Here is a 23,689-nt window from a genome sequence, read left to right on the forward strand (position 1 = left end):
GAATTTTCAGGTTTTTATGGATTGATCCTAACTTCGAAAATGTTCTATCTCTAAAGCATTTTGTAACACAATTTGGTGACAGTTACAAATGAAAAGCTTCTATTACTATTTTTTCTTCAGTAAAAATGAATATAAAAGGTAAATTATTCTCTAAATTTTTGGCGCATAGTTAAAACTTGTTTATTGAGCCTTTTACATGTTTAAAAGAAAATGAAGTAGACTGTGACAGTATGAGAGTGCAAAGGAAGCAGTTAAAGGCTAAAAAAGAGTTATACTTTAATAATGATCAGAAGATCTAAAATATAACTTAAAATACAACGGTGTTTAGACTTCTCGGACAGATTGTGGCATTGCTATATTTATTTCAGAAAATGAGCTTTAGTATGAAAGTCATGACAGATGTCACGATCTGACCTGATGAGAAAAATGAGTTGCCTGGACTGTGTTCCTATCAAGGTTCGCAATACCGTACCGTACCGGTATTTCGACCTGGGCTCGGTACCGGTACGGTACGGTATACCGAGCGGTACACCCAAGTGCACTCGGACCGGTAACAGGCGGTCCTCGTACCAACAACCTGTCGGACCGGTACATACCGCCCGTACCGGGCGGTACAGTTCAGTACGGCAGACCCTGGTTCCTATAAATATTTAAGACCAAGTTTGTAATAGCACACTCAACCAGTAAATATATCAGAATCTCTACCACCTTAAGATTAGACCCATAGCCAACAACTGGCCCATATTTAGGCCCTAGTAGACGGTATCTTGACGTCCAGTTTAGTGATGGCTCTACACCTATAAATATATGAATGAATGCATGACTACTAATGGTGCTTAAAATTCATAGCATATAGAAAAACTAAATATTTCATCCGAATTATGATCCTCATGGATGTGCAGCTGGCCAAATATTTTACAATCGAAAGTTCAATATAACAGTAAATTGTGTTCAATATTGAGCTTAAGTTATCCATGGTATTTATTATCCTGTCATACCCATATAAGAAGTTGTGACAGATTCCAATATGTGAACCGAAATGTGCCAACAGATTTCAGATTATAATCAACGAACTATCATTACTAGCATGATCTTACCTGTCAATAAGCCAAAGGACCCCGTCTCTAACACCAACCAGAATAAGAGGCCCTATGGGACGTTTCTGTTCTGGAGGAAACCGAGTAACTGCCACAGATACACCTCCTCCAGCAACAGCAACTTCATTCACTTTTCTTTCTTCCATCTCTTTTGGCAGAACTGCATCTTCCCCATCTACTCTCGATTGCTTGGGCAATGTTATGAATGGTGGTATAGAAGGGGCATGCTGAAAGGAGGCCAAGCGAACAACCTAAAAGAGGAGAATCATTCATTTATCAGGATAAATTGGGACATGATACTTGATTGTCATCATTGCAAGTAAACAACTTGACACTTCTGCCAAACTGTGATGTTGAAGCAAAATAATAAACTAACAAGAAAAAATTAAAGTTCATCACATCAGCATGTCAAAATGGATATTTTAAATTGACTATTTCAAGTTTGAACCTTGTTTTCCAATTTGAGTTGGATGACTAACTACAATGATTCAATGTCATAGAAATGACTACGTGTTCACAAAGGATGAAGAAATTTTTGGGATCTTTGTGACTACCCATTCTTTGAAGACACAACAAAGGTGAAGTAAAGAATGAACATGAAAGATAAGATTGTTACTCTGTAAGCAGCATCAAATTCTCCAAGACAGATAAAACAAACACAATAAGAAAGAAAAGAAACATATGTCATGAATACGAGAATATATTTCGTGCCCATGTCATTCATCTTTAAAGAGATGATTTTATATATGCCGTGCAAAAAATGCAAAATTGCAATTGCCATGGTTGTCCTCTACATTTTATATACCCCTTCAAAGGTGGTCTTTTTCCATGTATGCCTACTTGGTGAAATTTTGAAAGAATGTTCATCAAATTTGTGAACTTTAGATGGGTATTACGATATTTGCAAGGGCATCATGAAAGTTTGTGAACTTTTAGTGGGTAAGTGCTCTTTGCAACTGTCGAAAAGTTCCTGTGGAATCACAAGTAAAGATGTATATGAATAACTACAAAATAAAAATGATGCATTGTATCACTGTTGGAAAACACTTATTATATCATGTTTAAACTTTATTTTTCAAAGACGAATTATCTAGAAACAGCAACTTGAACAATGGACCAAGGTCATCAAAGAGGTGCAATGGTGCAAAGACAACATTTGAAAAGAAAGCAACATAGATGAGGAAAGGAGGTTCCTCCCCCACCTAGCCTACAGAAAACAATGTTGTGTTCCTGTCATTTTCATTAATTTTATGCCAACTGAAAATGCAGTTGATGCTACAGTCATCAAGTCTTGCATATGAACCACTAGGTTGCAAGCCAACAGGTTATCACTGCCATTCCATGTCTGAGCAACAAAATACATGTCTGCATATATCATGCTAAAACTTCAAGTTTCTTGGGGCCTACCAGAAATGCAATCCTTTCTTAACGTTACATATAGCAACTGAAGAAGATATGAATGAGAAAAGCGCCTTCAAGCATAAATATCTATTTGTGGCACGCACCTGTACCAACCATTGTGGGACAGGTACAATATGTCCCACCAGAAGTCAGCTTTAATTGGATCAGAGACAAGGTAGAAAGGTGGGCATCATGAAACAGTTCAACTAAGTTCCACCAAGCACCAGTCACTCAGTCCAGCTTGACATACCACTCATCTCACTTTTTAATTATTTTTCCAAAGTATAGGGCAACACAGGTTGGTGAACTGTCTTGATCTCATAATAGTCCACCAGGTTATCAAAACCAGAATGGGAAGGTATATGAAACCTTGCCTCAAATATGCATTACTCAATGAGATGATTTTCGCTTTGTGGCTCTTCTGTTGCAAGTTGTTAAGCTTTTTTCATCATAGTTTGGTTTCTGAAGTGATATGTGACAATAGGATTTGGTCATAACATGGCTTGGGTAGACGATAAACTATCCCTAGTCCTCTGAAGAATGCTATAAAACAACAACAAAGTCATAAAGTCTCAAATATTTGGGGTCGACTACATAAATCTTTTGCCGCAATTAAGAGATATGTACAGATATCTTCAGTTAAGAGTATTTAAGTCTTTTTTTATAGTTTCCATTAATATCTTTTTAGGTTTTCTTCTACCTCTTCCCTCCTCATATCACTAATAATAATTATTTAATCTCTTCTAACTACCATATTTGTAGAACTTCTGAGTATATGCTTAGACCATCTAAAACGATTCTTCCTCATTTTCTTCTAATCTATAGGTCATCTGATCACATTTTCATACTATTTTAAACAATTCTTCCTCATTTTATCCTCCATCGAAATGATACTTTACGAATAAAAATATTTTTTTTATGTCCTTAACTCATCTCAATATTCACCTCAATATTCTCATCTCAACAACACAAACTTTTTGTATATATTTTTTTTTAACTATTTGACACTCAAATTCTTAAGTCTTGATGTCCCTCGTCATTTTACCTATTCTATTTTTAGTCTATGAATAATATCTTCATCAATCATTTATCTTCTTGAATAAATGATCCAAGATCCCTAAAACTATTACTTAATTAAACTTCTCATCATCCAACTTAACTATATCGTATGTCCTTCGATTCATTCATTCCTAATGTTACTAAAATTACATCATCTTAGTCCTATTTAATCTAAAACCTTGACTCAAGTTTAAAATCAATTCAATTTAGATTCTCAACAAAGTAAGAGATTAAGACAATATCATCAGTAAATAATATTAACGTACACAGTGATTTAAAAAACGCTAGGCGCTAGGCGCCAAAAAGCACCAAGGTCCAAAAATGCCCGAGGCTCTAGGCGCTCGCCCGAACGAAGCGATGCGCTAAAATATAAAAATATATAATATAATTAATAAATATAATTATTTAAAATTTTAAATAAAAATATGCTATTAAATTAAGAAAATCTAAGATACAAAATCACAATGCCACATTAACAAAAAGTTTCAAATAAATAAAAATTAACAGTATTAAAATTAAAATAATATATTATTAATCTATTAACAGTATTGAAAATTAAGCATTTCAAATAACTTAATAATATTAATAGTATATAGTATACATATACTGTTAAAAGGAAGTGTAAAGGGGTGCTGAGCCTACTGATTGAGAAAAGAGGAAGCGACGAGCGACGACAACGGCAGCGACGATAGCAACAGCGGCGAGTGACGACAGCGACGAGCGACGATAGCGGGAGCGGCGAGCAGCGGGAGGTGCGAGCGACGACAGCGGCAGCGTTTGCGAGCAGCGGCAGCGGGAGCAGGAGCGAGAGCGGGAGCGGCGAGCAGCGGGAGGCGCGAGCGGCCACAGCGACAGCGTTTGCGAGCAGCGACAGCGGCGAGCGGCGACAACGGCAGCGTTTGCGAGCAGCGACAACGGCAAGCAGCGGGATCGGGATCGACAGCGGCGAGGGTTAGGGTTCGATTGTCACTTATATCAGTTTTAGTTGGTTCGATTAAACCAACTAACCATCATAGACCGAACCAGGACCGAACCATACCTAAAATCCTGGTTCAGTCGTCTTGGTTAACCCGGGCGCTCGCCCGAAGCGCCCAACGCCTAGGCTCGGGCGAGCGCCCAGGCGGCGCCTGTTTGAAGCGCGCCGCCTGGGAGATTAGCGAGGCGCTCCGGCCTCGCCTCGCCTTGCCCGAGCGGTTAGGCGAGCGCCCGAGCGCCTTTTAAAATCGCTGAACGTACATAAGGAATATTTACATGTAAATAACTAGTAAGTTCATCGTGAAAAAAGAGACTTAATATGAAACCTTGATGTAGTCGTATACTAATAGGAATCTCACCGGACAAATTATCTATAGTTCTAATACTAGTTACTACATTATTAAATATATCCTTTATTAATCACTAATCAATATGATTAGTGGATCACTTTTCTTTCCTAAAACTTACCATAATAAATCTCTAGGAATTCTATCATAGTCTTTCTCTAGATCAATAAAAACTATATACAAATCTTTCCTTTACTCTCTGTATTTTTTCAGTCATTGTCTTAATAAATAAATAGCTTTAATCATCTAGCATAAAAACCAAAATGATTTTAAAAAATATTTGCCTTAAATACTATCCTACTTTGGATTACTCTTTCCTAAAGTTTCATAATGTGTCTCATGATATTGTTACTAATTCTTGAGATGACACATTCCTTAGCTATAGAACCTTTATAGTATGACCTAGTTTAAGTTAGGGTAGCATTAGACGTCTAAGTTTCAAAGTTTGGTTATTCTTCACCGTTAAAAAATACACTTTTGCCACTTGAAGAAAGGGACAACAAAAGTAACCGCCAAAGCAAGCAAAATAAACTTAAAATTTATAGCCAAAGCTTCAAAATTGAGATCTAAATAACAATTCTTGCCCAAGATTAAGATCTTTCAAGTTTCAATTTATTTCTGCATTCTTCCTGGTGAGTGATTAACTTACTGACATATATAATTTCAAATGGCTAGCATCTGTTGAGCATAAGAATAAGATGGACATATTATTTAATCTCACTACTCCAGTCATATCATTATAAATAAGAAAGCTGGTCCCATTTTGTCTCTGGAATAGCCCATTAATTAAAACCAACACCATAAGACAGTAGAGACGAACTCAATGACTATCTTACAACCTTATAACTTCATAGTGCAAACCTTCTTACTAAATGGGAGAAAATTTGACAAATTTCGATCAGGTATACATGCAGGTTTCTCACCCTAATCATTCCTGTCTTTAGTCTTTACCGTAAAAGTTGGCAATGGGTCAGGTTGAGATGGGGTAGTAAATAATTGATCATGTGTACCTAAGTAGCTTATTATACTTGGATCGTGATATAAATAGTTGTGCCTGAAATCAAATAATTATCACCTATCAATACTGGCAAATTTTGTATGTGTGGATAGCCTATTATGGATGACACATAAAAACTAAATATTGTAAATGTTCAAATCAACCAATATTTAAAGGAGAGGTAACACAGTAGTATGTTGACATTAGGCAACCAATGGCTATACTTTAAACCAGTTCTACAGTCAGTTGTAAACTTAATATATAATAAAACTTAATTGGATCACCTGAAGCATTGGAGGCCTTAGCGAGATTCTCTCACTCGTGGTCACCTGTGGGCTATCAACTGTGATGAGTGCCAACTCCCCATGCTCAGCAAACACCCTACTTTGAGTTTCTCGAGCTTTCGTTTCCTCTTTTTTTTTCTTGGTTTCCAGATCGATTGGTGCAACTCCAGCGTCTACAAACACACACCTATAAGACATAAAGCAATTAGCATTATAGAGGTAAAGGCATTGTAAATAATATATTTAGTGAAACCAATCATTCATCTTATTTACGCTTGAAAACATTATTATTGATTTGTATATGGTAGGTGACTGCTAAACTGAGAAAATCATCAAACAAGAGAAATACTGCTATAAGCTGCATGACATGTTAGATGCCCAAACAAGGACAAGTTTAGCTGAAGCTAAAGGAATTAAGAAAAACTAGATACCAAAAATTGTTGATATAGAAGATGATAAAAACAATATTGGTTCTGGCAATAATTAGAGCAAGTTTATCTTGGAGAATACGGCAATGAAGTGTGTACCAAGGATAAAACAAAGTAACACATGCTAAATTTTGTGTCAGTTGCTTAAAATCTTATCATTCTGTTTTTACAGAGTTTTGAATAATAATGCAGAAACAAAAACATATAGCACATTATACAAGCATCTGCGTAAGAATTTGTTAGCATTTGACAACATCAAACAAATTCCCAAAGATGCACCAATATTCAAGTTGTCAGATAAACTTTTTCAAAAAAATGGATTGATAACTAGATACCCATAATTGATAAACACAACAATGAGACCAATAAGCATTTGCTTTAATATTGCACTCTAGATCAGTTACTGCAGTAATAAAGAACACGATGCAATTAGATGGTGGGCCAACATGACAGGTATGTGGTCCATGATTCAGTAATGCAAGCCACAAATGCGACAGCAAGGAAAATGAAGTATGACTTGTTGTCATCAGAATGAAGATAAACAGGGTGCAGACTATTGTAGTAAAACAACAAAAAGGACCCCACACTGATGAGAGCCCCATACACCCTTTTTTATGTGTTTTTTAAATCTGCAGGAGCACATACATGCCACAGATGATATAGGTAGTTACTTTGTCTGAGTTACTACTTTCTGACTTCAAAATTTGGTTCACAGAAACAACAATGAAAGAAATTAAGTAGCTTCCCAACTTCTTTTGCAATTGGACTACTTTCAATCAAATTAACTTCAACATACAGACGCATCACAGAAAGGTACGAATTGAATGTCTTTTGTTCACCATGGAAAGAAACTTTGGCCAACATAGTACAAATCTTTGTTTTATCTAAGAAATAGACTCCTGTTTCATGATATTTAGACAGCATGAATACAGAACTTTGAATGGAGAACTTCCTAGTGCACCCGAGCTGGTCACTACAAGCAATTTTGTACGGTTATGGTTTTGTTTCTCCAGGGCACTCAATTAATGTAAGCATTGTCTGCTGCCACCACTGAAGCATGGGCACAGCAATTTTATGTCATGATGACTGTACATACAATGTCAACCAAAAATTTTAATCTTAATCTGGAACCAATTTCAGTAATATATTGATCTGATTAGCTACCGGCATAGAAGGGGGTACACTGACTCATATGCCCGGTACCAACCAAAAAAAGAATAAAAAGATTAATACCAATATGTATTGGACCATATGGTTGGACCAGTAGGTACTGGTCGCCATGCACTGTGCTTGAATCCATGGTGTCAAACACCATCCAAAGCACAGGAGTTGTGACCAGCACTTAAGTCCTTGACATACCCCATATGCATATGCGTCAGAACATGTTCGATGAAAACAAACTATATTGAGAAGTGATTTGTATCTTACTCGATTGTAGTTGGTGTAGCAACAAAAAGCTGCCTACGATGCCAAACAGCACCAGTAGCAAAAGAAATTGCCACATCTCCCAGATACCTATATTGAGGGCGCAAGGAAGATATAATAATGTACTGATGGTAAGCAAAAGCACAATACTCAACAGTTTGGTCCCATGCAGTCCACTCTGGCTGGGAGAGAAGACCGCTTACAGGCTGGTAGGTCTCCCAACTGCATTGTTTAAAATTTTAAATAATAATGAAGTCAACCATTGTCAACCATTAAACAAAAAGTATTAGTACAAACTACAGTTAAAACAAAGACTGTAATATACATATTATACAGCAATATACAACTGCAATTACTCAATTCAATAAACAAAATACTGAGAAAAAAATATCAAGTGTGCAGGAAAACTCATGCCACCTGTACAGCTGGAAGTTTTGTGGTGCAGCTTCTGCAGCAGGTTTATTGGAAGAAAAAGGATCATCGGCTGCAGCAAAAGACGACATAGCTCCACTATTGCCAAAGCCCGATAAAGGCATTGACTGAATTGTTGAAATGGCAGTTGCAGCCACAGGGCTGATCCTCCGTGATGTTCGATATGCGACACCAAGTAATGCACCACCATGCAAGCCAATAACCTTCAGAGAAAGATTTTTGAGACTTGAGATTCTAACATCTAATGCTACCAACTGAAACAATTGTTTGGAACAAAATGCATTTGGAAAAGGTCAATCAGAATAAAAAAAAGTACAGTAACCATAGAGTTTAAGCAGACAAATTAAAACACTACATATAAGAGCTACTCATCAGCATGTTTGAATGAAGAGGAACTCAGTTGCCGTAACAGCAAAAGACAACATACTGGATCACTACGCCCTTCAATAGACCTTGCCATGACATGTGAAGTCCCATCATCCAGCAAAATACGCACTTGCACAGTTGCTGCAGAAGCTGCACTAGCAGCTGCAGCAGCAGCTTGAGCAGCTGCAGCAGCAGCTTCTTTTGCTTTTTTAGAAGAACCCCCTTTAATAAGTGGTATTCGAGGAGGCAAAGCAGTTTCCACTAAAGCATATCTGTCACGGCATGTATCCCAAGCAAAAAGCTTCCCGGTCCCTGAATCTACAACCGACCAATCACTGGCCTTGTACACATAAAACGAAGGAATATCGGGCCATACAATTGCAACATACCTAAATAGATAAAAAAAAAAGGAGAGGAAATATTAGTACAACAACATTGACAAGACAAACATGAATAAGAACCATAAGGTAGATTCTCCTATTTGGTGTGCAAACAATAATTGTGAATTTATTATATGTTAATATTTGTAATTGTAATTAGATTCATAACAGAGCATGGTACATTATCTTCTACAGACAAAAAAAATTAAGACATTGAAAATTTTGGAGGCACTTGGAAGTTATAGATAATTCTTACATTGTTCAAAATGCAAATGTAGGAGAAATCTCCTGACAGATTAGATATGAACAGGTTGCTCTTAAAACAGCATAATTTAAGCTACCAATGTATTTCAATTTGGAGGAAAACTTGAACTTTACAAGAAGATTTGTATAACATTGACCTTATTTCATGTAAACCTCCTACCTGATTAGATATGATCAGGCTATTCTTGGTCCTCTATTATTTAGGCCTTCCATCTTTCAAACTTGAGGGGTAGAGGAAGAACAGAAAAGTTATAAATGATAGAAAAAGCTTTGATGGCTCTCTGACTTATTTAAGACAAAAATAACTGGTTACAAAATACAAACAACAACAAGAAATTATACCCTTTTTAGAATCAGTTCTAGCCTTCTAGGACTATAAACTGGAGGCATTGTTTATGCTGAAAGCAGTGATTTAAAAAGCGCTAGGCGCCAAAAGGCGCCAAGGTCCAAAAACGCCCGAGGCGCTAGGCGCTCGCCCGAGCGAAGCGAGGCACTAAAATATAAAAATATAAAATATAATTAATAAATATAATTATTTAAAATTTTAAATAAAAATATAAAAATATATAATATAATTAATAAATATAATCACATTAACAGTATAAACCTGCTGACGGAGAAACAAGGAAGCAGCGGCGAGCAGCGGCAGCGAGCGACGGCAGCGGCAGCAGCGGCGGCAGTAGCAGCAGCGAGAGGCCTCGAGGGAGTCGCGAGCAGCGGGAAGGCTCGCGGGAGGGCTCGAAGGAGGCGAGAGGGCTCGCGGGAGGCGCGAGCAGCGGGAGGGCTCGCGGGAGGCGTGAGCAGCGGGAGGGCTCGAGGGAGGCGCGAGCAGCGGGAAGGCTCGCGGGAGGGCTCGCAGGAGACGCGAGCAGCAAGAGGGCTCGCAGGAGGCGCGAGCAGCGAGAGGGCTCGCGGGAGGCGCGAGCAGCGACAGCGGCAGCGAGCGACGAGATCGTGATCGGGATCGGGATCGGCAGCGGCAACAGGTTAGTGTTGGGTTAGGGTTAGGGTTAGGGTTGGGGTTATATTGGTTTAGTTGGTTCGATTGAACCAACTAACAATCGAACCAGGACCGAACCAGACCTAAAATTCTGGTTCGGTTTACCCAGGCGCTCGCCCGAAGCGCCCAGCGCCTGGGCTCGGGCGAGCGCCCAGGCGGCGCCTGATTGAAGCGCGCCGCCTGGGACATTAGCGAGGCGCTCGGGCCTCGCCTCGCCTCGCCTGAGCGCCTAGGCGAGCGCCCGAGCGCCTTTTGCAATCACTGGCTGAAAGTGCTAGTGAAGATGTTGAATAATGGACTGTGCAGGCTCCTCCCGCAATTTATTGTGTACGCATTTTGCATGCACATTCCATCTTTAGTCCTGATGATCATTGGTCAAGTCGGGTCAAGTTGAGGTGGAGTTAATATAGGGACAACTCAAGACCCTATCTCACCCAACCTACCAACAGATAAATCTCAAGAATTGAGACCTTAAGTCATTTGGTAGATAAAATTAGTTAAAATTTATTTTAGAAAGAAAACGACGGCTTTGTCAAAGTCAGGTCAGTTCACCTTTTATCATAAAACTAAGACTAAGTAAACTTGGCTTGGAAACATCCTAAACTGCCAATACGTCCATACTTTGCAAATTCCCATGGACAGAATGCCACCTTAAGCAGGCTAGACTTGGTCAGCTTAGATTGACCCATGGATCCAATTCGAGATTGCCACCTCTAGTTGGCTACATGAATATATTCCCTCAATCAATTGCATTAAGAAACATGTCATTGAATAATTTAGTGACCATTTTTTCCATTATCTATTGGAAGATTTTAATCTCATTCTAACACCAATATCTTTAGGCAACTAGTAGAGTCCTGGTATAGTATCACATGTCTCAGTAGAGCCAGAAACACAATTAGGAGGTGACAGACGAGGAATATGTGGTTGCAGAGATGATCATAGGAGAGAGAGGCAGTAGAGAAGCTGCAAGGGAGAAAAAGGATGTAAAAGGCTCTATTTAAAAAAAGAAAATAATATCCCAGGCTTACTGCCTAGCACACCCGGCAAACACTATTTTGAACCAGACAGGGTTACCCAATCCACGTGCTGGTCATGTCTCAGACCAGTAAAATCTGACCCATACCAACCAGCACAATTGGTTTTTAAACATTGATCTCTAGCCAATTCTTCATTTGTTTTTCGGCTACCATGTTAAAACCACTATGTTGAGATCGACATATACTGCATAAACGCAGCATTAATGAGTAACTGAAGATTATTCTTTCAAAATTTTATGGCTCCAATAACTAGAAGAACTCAAAGAGTCTCAGAATCTAATAGACCATTCCATCTGCAAAAAGATTGAATTCAATTAATTCAAGACATTTTGTACAAGAAAAGTTAGATAAATGAACATATAACTTGAAAACAGTTGCCAAGAAAATTGTTCTTAACAAATAACACAAATTAAGAAAAGAAACTCACTTTCCAGAACTGCTTACAGAGAGAATGGAATATGAATCATGTGGAGCAGGTGTGCTGATGTGCTTCTTTGTTTGCTTAACAAGCAATTGTTCTGTTTCCGTCCTGGATCTTCCTGTTTCAGAGATGGTCCCAGTACTCCCAAGAGACGGATTAGCAGTGTTGGACAGCTGAAAGTTTAGTAACTTTAGCTCCCTTTCAACTACGTAAACAGCAGAATGTTCTCTGCTGCCAGGTGGTGTCGCTAGAGCAGTCACAGCTGGAAGAGCCCGTGCATCAAACTCACTTAAAATAACACCAATGTTGGTTCCTGTAGCCACAAGGTGTGGTTGCAATGGATGTGCAACCATGCAGTATACCTGCAAACCTACCCTTGTTTCAGGCATACTCCACCAAGACGACCAAATAAAGGTTCCATTTCCTATGCAAACACAAGCTAGAGAAATATTTCCAGGCTATTTATCAAGATTCTGAAATATTTCTTCATGAAAGCCAGAGAAATATAAGCAAGTAAACTTCCAGGTTAACTAAACTTGAAAAACTGCATACCAAACCAAATACTACTATCAGGTATTTCAATAATCTTGACGGATTCAGCATTTTGCTTTTGCTAAAAAATATGCATATATTTGTAAATTGTAATTTACAATCACAAGGTACACGTATGAAAATATCAGTTATATGGAGAATATTGCAAATGAAAAGATCATTCCAAACCTATAATAAAAGTTCTGCTACTTGATCCATGCTATTCCAAGCCAATATCTACTGTTTCAACTTGAGCAGCCTGCCTCTGACTATTTTATGAAGTCCATATTTAAGAGTCTAGAAAAATCTCATACTCTCAGCCAACAAAATTTTTCTTCATTGCATTAAAAAGATTTCATCATTGCCTTAAATTGGCCTTCCCAACTTGATAAGCATTTACAACAAGGGAACTTTAACAGCACTTGACAACCCAATTTAAATCCATTTGTGATCACTAAAAATTGAGACACTGGCATTGATGAGACAACCTGCTCCTGAACTGAACCGCAATATGTAATAAGAACCAATTGTAGAAGATGGGATTACAAGAAAAAGAAGATTAAAGGGAAAAGCGAAGAGCCAGCTACCATACAAAATTATGTCATTGTAAAACTCACAATGTGATCGTCTCTGTTTTGTTCCAACTAAGAATGCTTTAAAAGAAAAAAATAGCTGACAGATAGATTAGTCATATTGTTAGTACCAAGAATTAAAATTTTATACCGTACCGGAGTTTCGAGATTCGCTTGGTACGGTACGATACTGTATACCGAGCGATATATTTCGATATACCGCTCAATATATATATGTATATATATAATCGTTTTCTGCACCGTCACCTCTCTTCTATCCACACGAGGTGATCTCGCTGAGGCGATGTCCTACAAAAATGAGGTGACATATATACATATATATATATATACATATACATATACATATATATACATATACATATATGTATATATATATATATATATGTATGTATATATATATATATATATAAGAAAATCGTTTTCGCCAAGGCGATGTCGACTCTCTTCTCCCCACGTCATCGAGGATTCTTCTCCCCGCGCAGATGAGAAGTCATCGACAAACGAGGAGAGAGAGCAGCGCCGATCTCCAGATTCTCTTCTTCTCCCTTTTCTTTCTTCCCCTTCTCCCTCTTCTTTCTTCTCCCTCGGTCATCGCCCGATTTAGGATGATAACAGGGCGAAAACAGCCCCAATCGACGGTACCGCCCGATAGGGAGCGGTCCGTGTACCGGTCTACTGGCGAACCGGTACGTACCGCCCGGTACGAGCGATATCATTCGAAATTAAAAACCTTGGTTAGCACCTTCCTTCTAACAGAAGTATAGTTGTTTTAGGAGAGGTCAGACAATGATAACCTCTAAAAAACAATGGCCTCGATTCTACCATGTTTATGATTCCTATATCAACTCCAATAGAACAAAATTTGTTCCCAATCAATTGGTTTCAACACCCACTAAAATGAAATACAAAACACAATACATTTGACCCTCCTTTAACAGCAAACGAAACCTGTGAATTTTCAATGCACAACAAAATTAAAAAAATAAGACAAAATAAATCTAACCAATTGGTTCGATGATGAAATACCATGAGTGAATATATACAAATCCAAATCTGCCAATGCTAGTCACACACCTTCAAAATATTCTAACTACCACTAACCAATGAATTAACCAGAAAACCTAGATTACCTAATAATTCTTTAAGCAAAAGACTGGTGAGTCCTATGAATTTTTATTTTATTAAGAAACAATAAGAATACTTCAAAATTTCCAAAAGTACAAAACTAAAATAAAAAGAAAAACTAAATGAGGAAAGGCATGGAGCAAGGGAGAAAAGTGAGGAACAGATTATAGACAAAATTTTTTAGAATATGTTAAATTCAAAAAGACAAATGAAGAGAGCAGATTTAGCATTGAAGAGGCTGATTAAGCAGGGAAAAGAAGGACCAGCTAGAAGTCCTCTTAGTCCATTTCAACCTTTGTCATCCTGCCAAAAGAAAGTCTTATGGCTCACTTTAAGTTACCAATAGATAGCCAAAAAGGAAACCATAACACAAAACTGAAGCCACAAGTGACCCTCAGCTTCACTATCCAAGGAGAAGGGAGACAGAATTCTGAAATGAACCAAGTAGTCCTCTCCACAAGCCAGGCTTCCTGCCCGAAACCAATGGTCTGGTAAGCAAATGGACAGGCATGAGCAATAAAATTATTTGGCCAACCAAGCTTGGGCAAGAAAACTAAATCCTAGTCAAAGTTTATGTCAGGCCTTCTCATATGCTTCTGAAGCCTGCACTAGCATTAACAAAATGATATGATCTTCTGCACATCACATAGAGGTTTGCTTCAGTACGTCCTAATCTATCTGATCATTATAATCGGAAAGTACCCTGCAGAGGAGAGATGTTGCAGATAATAAAAGCCAAAAAATCACTTTACATATTTTTTTTTTTCTTTAAAGCATTACAAATTTATACCCAGTTCTTTAGGTTGTTCCTTATGGGAAAACCAGTTTCCTATTATATCTCAAAAGTCCAGATATATGTGTGGGAATACCAGTTTCCTATTAGGTGATGTATCACATTTTTTTTTGTAATTTACATATATGTTTATTATACATATATATATATATATATATATATATATATATATATATATATATCTGATTTTACATATAAATCTAATATTAAAACTTAAAAGAAACAAGAGCACAGTTATTAGGTGGGCTAAAATTTTGACACTACGACTATGGATCAGATCTCACTTCACACTAATTATTATTTAATTTTTAATACAGCTAATTTGAACTTAGGTGACCATGCCTGAGCCTCAAAAAAGCATTGCAGCATGGATTTAGGCAAAAACAGGACCAATAAGTGAGGCCAAGTTTAGACACGACCAAGTAGGTTAAAGGCAGGATTAGAGCCCTAGTTATCCCACTATGACCAGAAAAACTGAGAATCGAACCATTAACCAATTCAATTCAATTATTGGATCGGATGTGTTGAAAAACTGGAATGAACCAATTGACCCAGATGGCGTTTGGATAACCAGCATGAACCGACCGTGTTATGTAAACCCTTAATTATTTTTTATTATTTGTTTAAGAGGGCATTTACATTAACCATGAAATTAGGGTTGTTGTGAGAAATAAATTAAAACCAAACCAATTTAGTGTAATTACCACCAACATTTAGGTTCATAATGTTAGTTATCATTTTTATCATTTTTCATATAACTTTTTTAATTAGTTTTAATATTTTATATCTATATATATAATTTTAAATTATTTAATATATTTTAAAATATTTTTAATTAACATGTGGTCTGACCAGTTGACCCACCGATTCTGCCAGTAACCCAGTGACCTAAGACTTGACCAGGTCGCTTCCCGTTCAGTTCTGATAACTACCTATCAGAGCCTGAAATGTCCTTTATACCTCAATGAAGTATTTAGGAAGTCACCTACAATCGATCTCATAGTGAAACTCAAAATAAACAATCAAGTAGTCATCAAAAAACAACAGATTCAACACAACGCCCTTAGATCCATGCTTGCAAGTGATCATCAATCTGGGTGGTTTACTGAATTTCAAAAGTTTATAAATTCGCTAAAAAATTGCAAGATGTACCCTAATGTAGCCTAAGATTTTATCATGTTCATATAGTTTCGACTTGATTGCAACTTCATGATTGGTACAGCAATCTACTGTCATATCATTAGCACCTCTCATGAAGACAGGTTCATCAGAACATAAAGGCATCATCAATCAATATTTAACATTTGAAAGAGAGGTTTCTGCTCCATTTTCTCACAGGTACTAACAGGTACTTGGCCAAATTGAACCTTTTTAATCAGGCAATGAAGGTGACATGTAATTGGCTGTAACAAAAACATCCTTGTAGTTATAAGCTGCAATGTCAAATAAATACAAATGACAAACAAAAGAGGCACCCCTATCACAATACAATATATATGTCCAATCATTTAATCATTAGAAACCTAATGGCGTACCCTCAGTTTCTTATTAGGTGCAAGAACTTGAGGAGGAACAAGTGATGACAATTCACACAACGGCCTTGTCAAAGCCGAATAAGTTGGATGCTCAATAGCCCTGTCATTTTAAAGCCAAAAGAAACCATAATGCACCATGACATATGCTGATTTAAGATAAAAAAAATGCATAATGGATCAAACTTAAACAAAGAGGGGATGCATACCAGATATGAGAATCTTTAACACAAGTAAGAATATCAAGGTTTGGGGCTCGGGGATGGCACCAAGATGCCACACTGTGACAAGCAAGTTTTGGAACTGGTTTTATTCGCCTAAGTTCCTGTATAAAATTTAGAGTATTACTGCAACAGAGACGGAGAGATACTTACAATGGTATATGAGCATCAGGTCAAAATACGATACCTTGAATGATATAGTGTCCCATATAGCTAAAGTTTTATCAGCACCAATAGTAATGAGTTGTGGTGCACTTCCCATCACCCTTGAAAGCTCAACAGCCACTACCCCTCCATCATGTGCCTTACAGAGGTAATTGCCTAAAGTTTACTCAGTCTAAACTATACAATATTTGTTCCATTGTAATTTAGATATAGAATAAAGACATATCCTTCAACCGGAAGGAAACAAAGGGATAAATCGAGAAATATGAACCAGATAAAGGCAACAAAGTTTTCTTTTTTTAATAAAACCACCACCAATAGAAAAGGAAAAAGGAAAAGAAGATGAGTTACCTTTAAACTAAGCTTGGGCACAAGTTCCCGTGAATCATGGATGTGGTCTGCGCTCCATAATATAAGCAAACCATCACTTGCCCCAGAAACTAAGAATGCCTGAAAATGCAGACTAAAATTACATGACAGTCCACATAAAAGGCACAACAACATGGACATACATGAAGAACCAAATGATTTTTCTTAATGAACTTATTTCTTAATGCAGATAAATGCCTCCCACATTTAACTTCACAGACTCGCGTCCATGAGATCAGACATGTAGCATCTAGTTTTTTTTCTTTTTTTTTTCTTTAACTTTCTACCACTGGGTTTGTCAAATGTTGAAGTAACCAAGGATTGCCACATAACATACTGAGCATTTATCATATACACTTACCAGGGCTTGAGCTGATTTTCCAACATGAGGTGTGGTGGTTTTCTTAACAATGCCTGTCACATTCTAAGTCTCATACCTACCAGAATCTTTCAGGCTAGCTGCATACTGGCAGCATTTCTGATCAATGTCAGAAAGAAAAGTAACCAACCTATATTAGTTGATCATGCATCAAACATGCATTTTTTTCTCTCCCTAGATCAACCATGATAACCACTCAGAATAGGCAGAGATACTGTGTGGTCCTTAGATAAGAAGGCAGGAAATGGCAACCATTTTAGAGTTTTGAACATCTTTAAAGTCCATTAATGTTCTCATACATAATAACTCAATACACCAATCTATATGCAAATTTGGATAAGCCAAAATAATAACAGATCCTTGCAACTCCATCACATGGTTCACATGTACTTTAAAGGTACTGAGAAATGAAATTTTCTTGACTATTTTGGATTGTTTTGCAATGTTGTAGGCTCAATGCATACACAATAATAATACTTTTTAGAAATCTTTGCCAAAATTCTGGTGCAATTAGTGTTTTGATCTGCATTTGGTTTTATTCCTCTCATATCTTTTGATATCGAAGTTCAAAGTTCTCATTGAAGACAACAACCCACATAGTACAGAATCTAATCACTCAAGTACCAACCAAAACAAGAAAATAACAATATTATGATATTTATCCATTCATTATCATAGATATTAAACTGCTAATAAAACTTAATTATCTCCAGCATTGTTTGTCTTATTGGTCCATACCGGTATATCGACCAACCATTGTTATGGTACATACCAATCTATTGATATACGGTATGGTGGGATATTCCAACAGACTAATTTGTACTGCCCCTATCAGTCCTCTATTGGACCGGTATGTACTGCCCATACCGAGTGATACACCACAGCACGGTAAACCTTGATCTCCAATCCCCACATTGTATATCAGTTTACCCTTACAAATCCAGCAATGAAATCTGGTTTATGACAAATAAGCAAACATTTTTCTGCTTTGAGAATTGTTACTCCTGATGCAATAAAAGTAACTTGTACAAAATCTTAAAAGGGAACAGAGCTTAAAAGCACAAAAGAAAACAGCTCAAAGTTGTTATCATTTCTTGCTATCTATGGAGGACCATAGTCATGTCATTTAGTGAACAAATAAATTTGTAAAATCACCAATAGGAATTTAAGACAGAAACATAAATTTCAAATAAAAAAAAGTGAAATAAAATAGAACACAAAAGATATTACCTCACCACTAGATGCCACAAATGTCATCAAGCAAGTGATCGATCCTTTATGGCCACCAGTATACCTACGGATGAGCTGTAAAGAGAAACTCTAGCTGACATGTTCTAGTAGTGAAGGAAAAAAAAATTATGGCATGGTGTAGAAGTCAAAACCTTCCATGTTATCATTGACAGAACTCTTATTACACCATCTGATCCACCAAAAGCAACAAGTGGGCCATCGCCAGTAGCAGATCTGGATAGAAATTCCATACTGTAGAGAAATACAACGTCAAGATGCTTCTCTATAGATACAGTTCAACCAAAAAAGGTCAATGATGAATATGAGCACCAAAACTCAGCTTAATGCATCACTTTCTTTCTTCTTTGTTTTCTGGGTGGATTAACTTGACATAATAAAATGTAATGCTATGGGAAGGCATAACCTTAGTAAGACACCAACATTTAGACCAATATTCTCAAAAAATAAGGCAACAACTTAGTAAAAGAGTAACTTTAAAAGTAATATTCTTGACCATGGTTCGCCTTACCGGTCTGTACTAGTATACTGACCGGCTATTGGTACAGTACATACCAAACCATACCTACGTACTGACATGTTGTATGGTAGATCATATCGACAAACCAATATGTACTGCCTATACCAGTCCCCTATTAGACTAGTACATACCGCTCGTACTGGACAGTACACTGCAATCCGACGAACCAAGGATTGAAATATTGTACCGTACCGGAGTTTCGACATTCACTCGATACGGTACGGTATGGTACGGTATATCGAGCGATATACCGTTCAGTATATATATATATATATATATATTTTATATATATATATATATATATATATAATTCGATGACGTCGTTTCAGCAACATCACCTCTCTCCTCTCCCCAAGCGAGGCGACGTCGCGTCACCTTTTTCGACGACGTTGCCGAGGCGACGTCGCGTCACCTTTTTCGACGACGTTGCCTTTTCCTGCTAGAGAGAAAGAGGCGACGTCGCATATTTATATTATATATATATATATATATATAATACCGCTCGATAGCAAGCAGTCCGTGTACCGGTCTACTGACAGACCGGTACATACCGCCCGGTACGGGCGGTATTATTCAAAATTGTAATCCTTGCGACAAACCTTGTTATAGACAGTAAATGTAATAGGAATATCCAAGTTGAATGCTAAAGGAATCAGCAACTATTTCCTCTACCAACTCAGCTATAGGCATTGGGATATTGTTAAGCAAAAAGAAATAGAAGGAATACGTCTCAAGAGAACCTCACAAAAAAAGAAAAACTTAAACTTACTAGCCACTGAAAAGCAATGATTAAAACCAGATAGGATGCCCAACTTTTATTGTTCCAACCAAGAAATGACATACAAACTCAAACACAATTTGGCCCAGCCCTTTTTCGACCCTAGAAATATGCTCTTGCACTTCCACTACTTCAGAAAGGGACTGACATGAGAAAATTATCCATACATCTTCTCTATATCCTTTCTTTTTTTTGTAGATACGTTTTCTTTCTTAATGCTTCATTTTATTTTAATATCCTTTTTATTTTGTATTTGTTACTGAAGGTTTATCGAGAGGTCTAAGTCATGTAAGGCATACAACATTTCTTTCAACAAATATCACCTTTTTGATATTAAAGTCACCAAAACCTAAATAATTAGACCAAACAAATAATAGTCTGAAATCATTAGACTTAAGCATGTCAATAAAGACGATTGAGACTCAAAGGTTTACAAAGACTTGTTTATCAAGTCCTAATAACACGTAGAAAATTGCTTATGTCGCACCTTTTTCTCATCACATTTTAAAAAGAAACTATAATTAAGTAAAATTTTCTTCTGACCCAGCAATCTGCATTATCATTTGGAACCAAATTACATATTCAACATAGAGAAAGTGAAAAAAAAATGTATTTATTTATGCAGAAGGATACAAAAAAAGACCTGTGTATATTATGCTTAAATGCACTTATTCAAAAACAAGAAACCCGCTCTAAGCAGATGCATAACAGTCCATAGGAAATATAGTTCTGATGCATCTGTAATCCAATGAAGAGGGTAGGAACAGTATGTCATACCATAGAAGAGATCTGTTATCAAGCTCTTGTTTAGGAACATCACGGCCTCGCATAGTTACCAAATCCAAAAATATGGCTTTGTTCTCACAGCAAATGACGAGAAAATGTCTTCCTCTAGTGGATGGTACAGGTGAACTAAAAGCAGAGGAATGCTGATTGGCAGCAGATGGGGCTTCAGCAGCTGCAGAACGATTGCGCCAGTGTTGCCAGTATCGCACATCATCATCATAGAAACCAACTTGCTTCACACTAAAGTGATTGCAATTTTAAGTTTCTGTAAAGTTTGTGAAAGGCCAAGAAAAAGTAAACAGAAGAAAGTTAAAATCCAATAAATTTAATTACCTTCCTCCACGTATAGCCTCTGTAGGTTTTCCTTTTGGCTCTGTCAGCATAATGAAGGTAGACCTTAGAAAAAAACAAATATCCACGAGTGCAAATAATTGATAATTTAAAAAGATCAGTCTAGTTTCTGAACAGAACAGGAAAGCAACCGTACTCTAAAAATCATTGCCATCAGAATTACTTAATGGAACAGAAATAACACTGAAAAACACTCTACAACTACTACGTGCCACATCTTTACGATTATTAATGATCTAGATCCAATATGCTTGAGTAAAAGCTAATCCACTTCACTCTTCTTCAAGGACTCTGCCACCTGAACAAGGTCTAAATAACATATATTTGTTTTCTCCAGCCTGAATGGTGACATATACAACTATGCCTATTGGTACATATCCAACCTTGTACATATATTAGCTGATAAATGTGAAGGACAGATTGTTAACTTGCTATCAGTGAGCCAGTGTAAAAAGAAAGTTCAATTAGCGTGCTTGGATATTGAAATCATCATGGGAAAAAAAAGGGAACTATTGAAGTATCTGTTAGATATATAATTTCTTGAACAAGTTTTTCAACATCAATATATATCCCAAACAAGCCAGCCTACTGCAAGGTTCCTAATACAAATAGGCATTGGCTGGCTTGGCATATTGAGACACCTCATGTGATAGTGATCCAAGGTGCAACACCTGAACTCAACTCAGGGAGAGGAACTCTGATTTCACTGGAATAACTAATATTTCAATATAACTAAAACTGATAGACTCGAGAAAACTAAGACTGCCACTCGAATTAGCCCATACTTGTCATGCGAGCCGACAATCATTAATCCAATAACGAAAATTTAAGCATCCACCTAAATCAAACTAATGCATGAACAGAACAAAGTCCTTTTGCGTACCAGTTTCTCCTTCGGCGAGCTTCTCCAGCTTCGTCCCGACCAACCGCCGCTCGTCGACGCCGCCTGCCTTCAGTTCATAGATCACCTGTCAAGAACAAGACCAAAGACATCAAGATCCGCCATAAACCCTAGAAAACAGTCAGATTCCACTCCCAAAAGAAGAAAGAGGGCAGAGTCGAGATTCTTGGACCTGGCGGTGTTCCCAATCCCAGACGGAGACATGATCGGAATCGTCAGAGGTGACAAGCCAGGGATGGGTCGGGTGAAGCTGGATCTTGACGATCTTGCCGTTCGTCTGGCGGAAGGCGCGCAACCGGAGCATCTTTCACCCCCTCTTTCTCCCACCGATCTCGCCCTATGAATCAAGGAGGGGAAAGAACGCCAGATCCGAGATGTAGAACTCACAGCCTTAGATCTTGGATCGGGGAAGAAAGGGCTCGGTGGGAGATCGCCATCACTGAAGATCGGAGGCAGGATCTCGGGCTCGAGGCGAATGGGGGACGGCTTCCTTGGTTTTGAAGTTTTAAAGTTGGGCTAACATATGTTGGACCAAACGCAGAGCCCATTTCGGCCACAGTGGGTGGGGGGGGTGCTGGGGGGCGGTGTGTGTTGCGGCGTTGGAGGGTTAAAATAGTATAGTGCAATTGGCGTAGACAAAAATATGAAAATATGTAATCATTACAATGATTTTGATTTTTTTTTTCTTGATCTATTTTTTTTTTAGTATGTACGAGACATGTTCTTACAGCCACTCGAATCAACCGCATAAGATCTTTGTCAGCACCTTAAAGCCCCAAATGGAGCCCTCCGTGTAACCAATAGAGTCGACCCGCCCAGTGAGAAGGTAATCCCGTCATCCATGGGTATTACACGTGTGCCAATCTCGAAATCGGACCCCTCTTAACACGATGCCAACATCTCAAATTTATTGATTTATATTCTTACAGTGACATCCGGAGGTTGTAAATATTTGTACGATATAAATATAACTTTAATTCATACGCTATAAAGAACTTACAAGGATAAATAGCAGGATCATTACTCTGAAAAATATTACCTTTCAATTGGCAAACATCTTGTATACGAAGCTCTTAAGACAAAATGGCCAATCAAATGAAGAGACGGGAGAATGGGAAGCATTACATGCAATAGGCAAGTGGAAAATAAGCACTCTCATTTCAGTCGATTCTCGTGCACTGACGTCGAATTATAAAGCATGTCTATATCTTTGACACGAAAATTTATACAAGTTTGGTGGGGGCTCCAAAGAATTCGTAGATAAAAGGTACGTTATAATACCAATAAGAAGGTACTCTGAAGCAGCAAAACCCCTCCCAACTTTCATGCTCGCTAGCCATTGATACAATCCTTTGTCCGTACATCTAGCATATGCTGAGAGAGCGAGCATCACCTGCAGCAGCTGAAATGTTTATGCATGACCGAACTGGTCCACGCACGTGGCGGCTCGTATTGCCCCAGCGACAAGGCAACAGCGAAGG

The 23,689-nt window shown here is 37.8% G+C and overlaps 1 protein-coding gene across 1 annotated transcript in view; it reads right to left on the reverse strand.

The window, feature by feature from the left end:
- LOC135641005 (uncharacterized) overlaps positions 1-22,777 on the reverse strand; it is a 29,972-nt gene extending 7,195 nt beyond the window's left edge. Inside the window, exons 1-16 of the mRNA XM_065155940.1 lie at positions 22,381-22,777; positions 22,191-22,275; positions 21,290-21,329; positions 20,948-21,196; positions 19,007-19,106; positions 18,855-18,929; positions 17,228-17,326; positions 16,899-17,015; positions 16,700-16,815; positions 16,494-16,593; positions 11,923-12,278; positions 8,873-9,200; positions 8,431-8,648; positions 8,017-8,235; positions 6,161-6,347; positions 1,098-1,348 (exon numbers count right to left, since the gene is read on the reverse strand). Coding sequence (XP_065012012.1) covers positions 1,098-1,348; positions 6,161-6,347; positions 8,017-8,235; positions 8,431-8,648; positions 8,873-9,200; positions 11,923-12,278; positions 16,494-16,593; positions 16,700-16,815; positions 16,899-17,015; positions 17,228-17,326; positions 18,855-18,929; positions 19,007-19,106; positions 20,948-21,196; positions 21,290-21,329; positions 22,191-22,275; positions 22,381-22,512 — 2,672 coding nt within the window. The 5' untranslated portion in view covers positions 22,513-22,777. The remainder of the gene's footprint in view (positions 1-1,097; positions 1,349-6,160; positions 6,348-8,016; positions 8,236-8,430; positions 8,649-8,872; positions 9,201-11,922; positions 12,279-16,493; positions 16,594-16,699; positions 16,816-16,898; positions 17,016-17,227; positions 17,327-18,854; positions 18,930-19,006; positions 19,107-20,947; positions 21,197-21,289; positions 21,330-22,190; positions 22,276-22,380) is intronic.
- Between the last annotated feature and the right edge of the window lie 912 nt (positions 22,778-23,689).

This window comes from Musa acuminata, chromosome BXJ3-6, assembly GCF_036884655.1.
Source record: "Musa acuminata AAA Group cultivar baxijiao chromosome BXJ3-6, Cavendish_Baxijiao_AAA, whole genome shotgun sequence".
Classification (NCBI taxonomy): domain Eukaryota; kingdom Viridiplantae; phylum Streptophyta; class Magnoliopsida; order Zingiberales; family Musaceae; genus Musa; species Musa acuminata.